The 10670-nt window shown below is 40.1% G+C and overlaps 1 protein-coding gene across 1 annotated transcript; it reads left to right on the plus strand.

Annotated features, from left to right (window-relative positions):
- The first annotated feature begins 4694 nt into the window (after nucleotides 1–4694).
- Nucleotides 4695–9948, plus strand: ZBTB6 (zinc finger and BTB domain containing 6). The gene is made up of 2 exons (XM_025360597.1): nucleotides 4695–4776; nucleotides 5938–9948. Exon 2 carries the CDS (start codon nucleotides 5947–5949, stop codon nucleotides 7219–7221), a length of 1275 nt encoding a protein of 424 aa, XP_025216382.1. The 5' UTR covers nucleotides 4695–4776; nucleotides 5938–5946; the 3' UTR covers nucleotides 7222–9948.
- The last annotated feature ends 722 nt before the right edge of the window (nucleotides 9949–10670 follow it).

The following is a 10670-nucleotide window of genomic DNA, read 5'->3' on the forward strand; positions in this document are numbered from 1 at the left end:
CTGGGACTACAGGCGCATGCTGCCACGCCTGGCTAATTTTTTGTATTTTTAGTAGAGTCGGGGTTTCACCATGTTAGCCAGGATGGTCTCGATCTCCTGACCTCGTGATATGCCCGCCTCAGCCTCCCAAAGTGCTGGGATTACAGGCGTGAGCCTCCGTGCCCAGCCCATCTGCTTATAATTAATATGTAATTTGTTGATGCTTTTGAGATCAGGACTGCTCCAGGCACACTAAAAATGTGCTAAAGTATAATGGGCTCTCCAAAAAGAGTCTATTTGGGAGTCTCTGAATTTTGTTTCAGAGTCGAGCCATCAGAAAGGTGAATTAATTTGGCCATCAGAGTTTTGTCCTGTGCACCATAAAAGTCTCTGAATTTTCATTTCCTCGTGTACCTTAATTTCTAAAATGGATGATAAAAGTTAGGTTGGACACAGAAAGGGCAATCAAATTTCTGTATACAGATATTCCTCTTAAAGGTACACTGTCCCACCTTGCTGCCTTTGATTGCGAATACAAAGTTAATTTTCAAAAAGGAAAAACAAAACAACTCTTTTTCCTAAAACACATGTTGTACTTCAGACCTAAAATTTTGAGTCTTATTTGTTTCTCACCCATGAGTTAGATTTAGGTAATAGTGTTAGTAGAGTCCTTAGAGAATCTTAAAAGGTCATTTACTCCACCTCTTTCATTTTAAGTTGGGGTATCCAAAGCCTGAAGAGGTGGCCTGGCCAATATTGGCCAAGGTATAACTAAATGTGAGCTAGCATCTTCTTCCTTCTTCTCACTATCCCTTGGCTTTAAAAGATTTAGTACATGAAGAATAATGCATTAGCAAAAAGCTCCTAGTTTGTGTTTCCCCTTTGTGTCTCCCTGTTGGCTGAGACAACCTGAATTTTGCCAACAAAATATCACAGAGGGATTTATATTAATTATTTTTTAGTTAGATGAGTATTATATTCTTCCCATCCAAGTGAGTGATTTGCTAGGTGTTGTTTAGGGAGGGAAAAAGCAAGAATAATGTGAGAAGATCTAAATGCAAAATTGATTTTGTGTGGAAAACTGTTTATTAGTTTCCATCAGGATTTTCTGTTTTTGTTTTTGAGCTATGAGAGTGCATGCAGATTTGAAAAATTAGGCTTGTATAGTCAGAGGGGATCTTAAACTGTTATATTTGATACGTTTACATGTATCATTGTTATCACATGTAAATTATCATCATGTGTGTCAGATGTGAAGTATGATTTTTGTCTTTTGTTCAGATATTTAAAATGATAATACAGTTGAGTGATAGAGCTAATAGGTACCTTATGCCTAACATCACTCATTATATGGTCTAATGATGCTTCCTAGCATTGTGATTTTTACATGATCCAGCCAAAGAGTACCAATTCTATGCAATAGTGAGACTCTACCCTGTCAACCAAACAGCATTTTTTGGTATTTTCTGTCAACATCATTTCTTCACAGGAAAATTTCAAGTTGGAGTGCTTCCTTTGCTCACATTCATGTCCTGTTTTTGTTACTGGTTTGAAGACTAAAAGGCACGGGTTCAAATAAGATTGGTCTCTTTGGTTGGAGACTATTTCTGGGTTCATTCAGTTGTTCAAGGAACATTAGTTAAGCACCTACTGTTGCCAGACACTATGCTAGATACTGAGGATAATGAAGGTAAGATTGATAGAGTCCCTGCCCTCATGGAGCTTATAGTCTCATATGGTCTTAGTGAAACAAAGTCTCAATTTGCTTTTATACTAGAAATAATAAAGAAAGCTGCCTTGCTGTATTCCATCAGTTAAAATCAGCAACTTTGTGCTTTTGTATCAGTAAAACATTTAGTTCTCACCTTTTGAAAATGCAAACCACTGAAGTGATTTACAGTCTCCTCCATTTTTGGCTGGAGAGGTGTTCTGTTTCTGTGAGACATTTTTCTAATTTTTGTGGAACTTGACTTTCCTCCTTCTTTGCTTATACATGTTTGTTAGATTATATTGCAAAGAAGTCAAGTTACTGATATCCAGTACATTTTATAGAGGAAGATGACTTTCAAAACTAGTCATACTTCTGTAGAGGAGGAAGATTTTTAAAACCTTTATCATTCAGCATTTGTATTTTATGGATCCCCAGGAGAACTAAAAAGGAGATGACTCTCTACCATAGTTTGGTTTTAAAAAAAAATTACTGTGTCAGTTATTTATTTATTATTTAATACTAAAGATAAACTCCAAACTGAAGTGGCTCTGAGGTAAATCAGATATGGTTTTAATTTGTTTAAGTTTCTTTATTAGCAGATCTATAAATGAAAGGTGACTATTGTCACTGCTTCTAAAATACTGTCCTACACAACCCAGAAGATTTTATTTCAGCTCATGAATAGCTGTTCTAAATCTGTTGTATGTTAGACATACTATGAACTACCTCTTCACTTATTATGGGGAAGTTTCCTTAATAAAAGTGTGATGATTAAAGCTCTGGTGTCAGTGGTTTATTTTCTCACTCTCCCCTCCTTCTATTCTTTTTTAATTGCTTTACTTTGAATGTAGGAATGTCTTCTTTATGTATAGTCTTAAAAATACATATTAAGCATGCTGAGATTGCCTTCAGAAGAAAATAGGAATTAATCAGAAAGTTGTTACTGGATTCAGTTACTTCCACGAGAATCTGTTGCTGGAAGAGCAACTGCCTTTCTGAATTGGTTCAGAGGCGCCCGGGCGCGGTGGCTCATGCCTATAACCCCAGCACTTTGGGAGGCTGAGACAGGCGGATCGCGAGGTCAGGAGATCCAGACCAGCCTGGCTAACACGGTGAAACCCTGTCTCTACTAAAAGTACAAAAAATTAGCCAGGCCTGGTGGCTGGTGCCTGTAGTTTCAGCTACTCGGGAGGCTGAGGCAGGAGAATGGCGTGAACCTGAGAGGCGGATCTTGCAGTAAGCCGAGATTGCCCCACTGCACTCCAGCCTGGGTGACAGAGCTAGAGACTGTCTCAAAAAAAAAAAAAAAAAAAAAAACAAATTGGTTCAAAGGCTGGGTGCCCATGCCTGTAATCCCAGCACTTTGGAAGGCCAAGGCGGGTGGATCACCTGAGGTCAGGAGTTCGAGACCAGCCTGGCCAACATGGTGAAACCTCGTCTCTACTAAAATACAAAAGTTAACTGGGCATGGTGGCGGGCCCCTGTAATCCCAGCTACTCGGGAGGCTGAGGCAGGATGATTGCTTGAACCCGGGAGGCAGAGGTTGTAGTACACTGAGATCGTGCCACTGCACTCCAGCCTGGGTGACAGAGTGAGACTCCGTCTCAAAAAAAAAAAAAGAATTGGTTCAGACATATCTTCATTCAGCACAAATACTTGATGCCTACCAAGTGCCAGACTTCGAGAATACAAAGATCAGTAAGCCACTGTCCTAAATACCTCTGCCTAGATGAGGCACAAATTAATACAGGAGTGTTAAGTGCAATAATGAAGGCAGGGAAAGGGATTACAGGTTCCCAACTGGGAACCAATTATCTTAGGGCAGTTCAGGATGGCTTCAGGGATGATGAGATTTATAAACGGGTTCTTTAAAGATACGATGGGGAAGGCCGGGCGCGGTAGCTCACCCCTGTAATCTTAGCACTTTTGGGAGGCCGAGGCGGGCGGATCACGAGGTCAGGAGATCGAGACCATCCTGGCTAAGACGGTGAAACCCCGTCTCTATTAAAAATACAAAAAATTACCCGGGCATGGAGGCAGGCGCCTGTAGTTTCAGCTACTCGGGAGGCTGAGGCAGGAGAATGGCGTGAACCCAGGAGGTGGAGCTTGCAGTGAGCTGAGATCGCGCCACTGCACTCCAGCCTGGGCGACAGAGCGAGACTCCGTCTCAAAAAAAAAAAAAAAAAGATACGTGGGGAAAAGGCTAGGGCACGTCAGAGGAAACAGCTGGGCCAAAAGTTTTGGGAGGGAGTAACGGATTTAAGTGTGAAGCTAGATCCAGAAGTTGGGGCCAGCTCCTGATGGGGCATTACCTAGGTAATCTTGAATACAGACCCTTACGATAGTTTCTGCTCTGCTACCTTTCAAGTTGTAGGTGGCCCCGATAAGGAGAGAAATCGTCCCAGAATAATCCATAAAAGGTCTGGTTACTCTGAAGGTCTCGTTACTCTGACAGACCTGCCGTAACCGAACCTCAAACCCCGTCTCCAATTCGGATGTTCAGGAGGACTCACAAAAGGAAACGGCTCGGGCTGGGCGCGGTGGCTGAAGCCTGTAATCAGAGCACTTAGGGAGGCCGTGGGGGGCGGATCACCTGAGGTCAGGAGTTCCAGACCAGCCTAGCCAACATGGTGAAACCGCGTCTCTACTAAAAATACAAAAATGAGCCGGGCGTGGTGGCGGGCGCCTAATACCAGCTACTTGGGAGGCTGCGGTGCGAAAGTCGCTTGAACCCGGGAGGCGAAGATTGCAGTGAGCGGAAATTGCGCCATTGCACTCCAGCCTGGGCAACAAGAGCAAAACTCCGTCTTAAAAAAAAAAGGGGGGGGGGGCCGGGGAACGGCTCGAGTGCCGAAACTGGGACATGAGAGATGGGGCTTGCCGGCATTCAGGTGTCTTTCTGTCATTCCAAGAGGGGGGAAGTGAGGAAGGGAGACCGTCTCAGAATGTCCTTCCGGGGCGCCCAGAGGGCCCCAGTGAAGAATAAAGCTGGTTGGCACCGGATGTGTTTTCTTCCTGGCTAAGTCTATCTTCCGGCCTGGGCAGACGCTGCCGCGGAATCTTCGACTCTATAGTTTTTTGAGTCGGTGAGTGAGTGCCAGGGAGTTTCCTCAGGTGGGGGGTGCCTGAGGAAGAGGAGGAGGAGGAGGAGGACAGCTGGGCTCGGCCCCGGAGTGGCTAATCTGGTGCTGCAACCAGTTGGTCGACAGGGCCTTGGCCCTTCGCAGGGTTGCCTCGAGAATACCTGTGTGCTGAACCTGGGATCCGGTTTCAGTTCAGCAGATGTTCCCTGAGCTCCTCCTGCTCTGTGTGGACCCCTGTGCTCGGTGCAGGAACACAGATGAATCAGGCACCATTTCGCGGTGCTCAGAGAGCGACTGACTCTCAGGTGGAAACGGGAGGTGGAGTCATATTAGTTTTACTTGATTTGGGCTTAAAGGAGCCTAATCACTAGCTGGAAAAAGGAACTGGAAACGCGAATTTAAGAAATGTGTATTCCTGTCTTTTTGTTTGGGCAATGATGGAAAAATTTAGTATGAACGAGGTTCGAGTATGAAAAAGAGAATAGAAGGTGATAAAGCCATAAAGATGGGTTATGGCCAAATCGTGATGGGTCTCGTATTCTTCCCTAAGAAATTTGGTCTGTCCCGGAGGTAGAGGAGAGCGATGGAAGATTTAAAAGGGAAATTAAAAAACAACCAACCAACCAAACAAACAAAAACCTTAAGGGATGTTAATCCTGGTGGCACTCAGGAGGGTAATCTGGCATATAAAGGAGACCTGTTGGAAGATATTGCAGTTGTCCAGGTGAACCGAAAGGGAGACCTGTTGTAGTGGTGGGGAGTAGGAAGTTTAGAGATTACGTTAAGGTTTGTAATTGGGGATATTATGTTAAATCAACTTTGTGGTGGTCATGCTCATTATTGGATACTGAAAATTGACAGATTGTTCTTGACCACAACGCAAACAACATTTAGCAAAAGAAACAAGCTAGAAACTGTTCAGTACAATTCAGTGTAATAAATGTTGTAACAAAGTTATGAAAAATGTGCTGAGATCATAGAGAAGTGCATTATAAAGTTCTCAGTTTTGAGATGGTGGCATAAGGGTTCATAGTATCTAGATTAGACTTTGAGTCTTCTTTTTCCTAATTCAGGTTTGGGGTTTTTTGTTTGTTTTCACTATTACAGCATGAGAAAGCATTCCCTATCTTTATTACATCAATGTTTGTGTTTTATTTTGCTTAGATTGTGATCATGGCTGCTGAGTCTGATGTTCTGCATTTCCAGTTTGAACAGCAAGGAGATGTGGTCTTGCAGAAAATGAATCTTTTGAGACAGCAGAATTTATTTTGTGATGTATCAATTTACATTAATGACACTGAGTTCCAGGGGCACAAGGTGATTTTGGCTGCTTGCTCCACTTTTATGAGAGATCAGTTTTTACTCACACAGTCAAAACATGTCAGAATCACCATCTTGCAGAGTGCAGAAGTTGGCAGAAAATTGTTACTGTCTTGCTATACTGGAGCACTTGAAGTTAAAAGGAAAGAGCTTTTGAAATACTTGACTGCTGCCAGTTACCTTCAAATGGTTCACATTGTGGAAAAGTGCACAGAAGCTTTGTCAAAGTATCTGGAAATTGATCTTTCTATGAAAAACAACAACCAACACACTGACCTGTGTCAGTCTTCTGATCCTGATGTTAAGAATGAAGATGAAAATTCTGATAAAGACTGTGAGATAATTGAAATTTCAGAAGATAGTCCTGTGAACATAGATTTCCATGTTAAAGAAGAGGAAAGCAATGCTTTGCAGTCTACAGTGGAGAGTCTGACATCAGAGAGAAAGGAAATGAAGTCACCAGAGCTGTCTGCGGTAGACATAGGTTTTAAAGACAATGAAATTTGTATCCTTCACGTAGAATCCATCAGTACAGCTGGTGTTGAAAATGGGCAGTTTTCACAGCCTTGTACCTCTTCAAAAGCAAGCATGTATTTCTCTGAAACACAGCATTCATTGATCAATTCTACAGTTGAGAGCAGAGTGGCTGAAGTTCCTGGGAATCAAGGTCAGGGCTTATTTTGTGAGAATACTGAAGGAAGTTATGGTACAGTGAGTGAGATTCAGAATCTGGAGGAAGGTTATTCACTGAGGCACCAGTGCCCCAGGTGTCCTCGAGGCTTTCTTCATGTTGAAAACTATCTGCGCCACCTTAAAATGCATAAACTATTCTTATGTTTACAGTGCGGGAAAACATTTACACAGAAGAAAAATCTCAACCGACACATTCGAGGACACATGGGCATACGGCCCTTTCAGTGTTCTGTGTGCTTGAAGACATTTACTGCTAAAAGCACACTTCAGGACCACTTGAACATACACAGTGGGGATCGGCCATACAAATGCCACTGTTGTGATATGGATTTTAAGCACAAGTCTGCTCTCAAAAAGCACTTAACCTCCGTCCATGGCAGAAGCAGTGGTGAAAAACTATCTAGGCCTGATCTCAAAAGGCAAAGTCTACTATAATTATAATCACAGACTTGTTATATAAAGTTTGTATTATTCTATTAGGCAAGTCTTTCTATAGAGATGCAGCATTTGCAATATTTCATCCCCCCTAATCTTTGTTTCTTATATTTGGTTGGCTTACACATAATCATTCTTTCTGAACTTCTAACAGTTCCAAAGTTATGGGAGGCACAGTAAAGCTGATGGGATTCTGTCTCATCTCATACATTACATATAAGTCTCAGTAGTATCCCTAGAGAAATAGAGTTCCTTTCTTACACATTCTTGATTCTAGTGACAAGGATCCAGCAGTATTTGCAGATTCTGATTTGGAGTCTCTAGGTAACTGACTTAAGTATAAAATCCAATCATAGAAAAACTAATGAATTAGGAGAACAGAGAAAATAAAGGTAAAAACACTATTATGTGTTTCTAGTCACTTTAGAACAGATGGCACTAAGAAATTTTTTTTTTAACTTTTTACCAGCTGTTCTTGGATTCCAAACTAAACACCAAGATACTTTTCATTTTAAAATGTATAAAGTAACAATTCAGATTCACTTGGGAATAGCAGATTATTTTTTATAAAGGGTTAATATTCCTTAAAATACTTTTATTTCCAGGCCTTGTTAGTATACATATTTAAGAAATGGTTAATTGGGCCCAAGTTTCTTGATTTTGTTTAATACAATTGGATCAATAATTTTGTGGCCAGTAAAATTATACCATTGGCATGAAGCTGTGAAAAATGAGAAATTCTACCTTTACCAAAGATATCTGTTCTACTGTTTTAAAACTTCTTCTCTATTTTATTTTTTATTTAACATGAAGTAAAACTGAAATTTCTTCCTGGTTTATAGTTCTGCGAATTTTAACACAAAGATTTGTGCACCACTACAGCAATCGGTACAGAACAGTTCCTTCACTCAACAGCTCTCTCATGCTGTCCTTTTGTAGTCAGCTCTTCTAGCTCTAATCCTGGCAACAGTTCTCCGTCACTATTATTTTGCCTTTTCTGGACTGTCATATAAACAGATTCTTAACGGTATGTTCCTTCTTGACATGCTTTTTCACCCAGCATAATGACTTTGAGGTTCATCCATATCATTTTAAGTTTTGAATTGGCAATATATATTCTAGCTGTTATTCGATGAGCAATTTAAAAAGGGGCAGCTTTAGTGCTGTATTTTTTCATTTACATTAATGGAATTTCCATTCACTATGGGTTGATAAGAATCTTAACCATCCCTAGAGTTTTATATTTCCAAAATTACGCCAAAAGGAAAACCATGACTGTATGATTATTTTAGTGACAGTCATATTTGAGATGGTGTTCCAAGCCATAGTTCTCTAATATCCCCATCTACATATCATAAAAAACTTTAAAAAATTATTTTAACAAAGATTAAAATATACTGCAGGGCAAATAATATTCTTCAAAACACAAGAACTGCTTTTGGTAAAGAAGCCTGACTAGATGCATCTTACTTTCAAGCTGTTCTAGTCCTCCTCTAGTTAACTTAGCTTTATGTAGAATTTCTACTGTATTTAATTTCTATTGAAGCCCTTCTATATTTTAAAATGTAATATACTTTCTACCATTTATAAAAATTGTGTGATGAATCACATGTTCGTTGTTGTAAGTGTTAACCTTCTTTTGATACTTTTGTGGGAAAGACATTCTCCACGGAATTTTAACTTTCCTAGAGACTTTTAAGAATGCAGGTCTCGTTTGACGAGAAAACCGACTTCATAACCCAACGTTAGTAGTTAGTGACATTGTGCTGAACTTCTCCTTGAACTTTTTAACTATGTATGTAAAATTACTTTGATCTTCATCATTTGAAAGATCATTTCCAGGTCTAAAATTCCATGATTTTATATTTAATTCTCCCTCAGAACAGAAGAGGGGAAAGCAAGAGAGGACGGTTTTGTGTCTTTATGAACTTTGTTACTTAAGTACTCCATTGGAGACATAATTTTTCTAAATAGTGGATCTCTTTCCACTGGAAAGGATGATGGCTCATTGCTTACTTTTCATTCATAGCTCATTGCTTCCATTTGACCTAACACTGGCCATTTGTTGGTGTGAAAATATTTTCTTTTCAGAAATAGTTTACTAGTGATTGAAATACTTTTCTTATTTTTGCTTCCTATGATAAAATGGCATGGGGGGAAGGGGGAAGGATGGAGATGGGAGGAGAGGGTAAAAGAATAGTAATCTGATTTTTTAGGAATTAGTATCTACTATCTTGGATATTTGAAAACAAAAAATTGGTTGAAACTATGTTTAAGTTTTATGTGTGCCTTGTAGATTGTTGTAAAATTTTTTGTGAGCACTTTGAGATTTTTGCTGGCCGGGGGGGGGTTTTGTGAAAGTGATGGTTATTATTTATATTATTTATTCCTGTTCAGTAGCACAGAATGATCTCCAAACATTCCTAGGAGAGTGTCTGTTTGCATGATATGTTTAAAAATTTTCAGGAAAATGGAATCTTTTTTTAAAGTGAAGGTATGACAAAGTATAGAATTTATTCATTTAACATATTCACAGTTTGTGTTTGTGATATGACAGAAAAATGCAAAGTGTTTGAGTTCAACCTCTTTATTTACTCCATTTACGTATAAAAGATCTTGAAAAGGTAGTTGTTACTTTGTTGTAAGAGAAAACACTTGCCCTTTTTCCTGGGATGTAACTATCTTACATGTTTACATAAGAAATAATAAACTGGAGGTGGGAATGGACTATGTGTTTTGTCTTCATCTTCGAATTTTAAAGGATACAATTAAAAGGATACAGTTTCTCCTGGCTATTCATTAATCATTCATCTAGCAAATACTTCTGAGTCCTTACAATGCAGTATAAGTTAGGTATACAGACAAAAATTCCTGCTCTTGTGAAACATTGTAGTGAAGGCAGACGAATAGTAAACAAGTAAGTAAAATCCATGTCTGTCAAAATTTGAGAAGGAATTTGGAGAAAAATCAGGAATAGGGATTATCAGAGAAGGGGGATGGGATTGTAATTTTAAATATGGTGGTCATGGCCCGGCGCTGAGGCTCACCCCTGTAATCCCAACACTTTGGGAGCACTTTGGGAGGCCGAGGCTGGCAGATCACTTGACGTCAGGAGTTCGAGGCAAGCCTGGCCAACCTGATGAAAACCCTTCACTAAAAATACAAAAGTTAGCTGGGCATGGTGGCGCTGGCCTATAATCCCAGCTACTCCAGAGTCTGAGGCAGGAGAATCCCTTGAAACTGGGAGGCGGAGGTTGCAATAAGCCGAGATCGCACCGCTGCAGTTCAGCCTGGGTGAGGGAGCCAGACCCCGTCTCAAAAATAAAATAAAAATAAATATGGTGGTCAGGACACCTTTGAAAAATCTCAGATTATCAGAAATAAACATTCTCCTGTCTAGTGAAATGTAAATATATCCAGTAGAATAGAAAAATATGGCCTGGCGCGGT

The sequence above is a fragment of the Theropithecus gelada genome, chromosome 15 (genome assembly GCF_003255815.1).
Source record: "Theropithecus gelada isolate Dixy chromosome 15, Tgel_1.0, whole genome shotgun sequence".
Lineage (NCBI taxonomy): Eukaryota > Metazoa > Chordata > Mammalia > Primates > Cercopithecidae > Theropithecus > Theropithecus gelada.

Coding starts and splice junctions, on each gene's coding strand:
- ZBTB6 (XM_025360597.1), top strand. CDS start 5,947: ATGGCTGCTGAGTCTGATGTTCTGCATTTCCAGTTTGAACAGCAAGGA.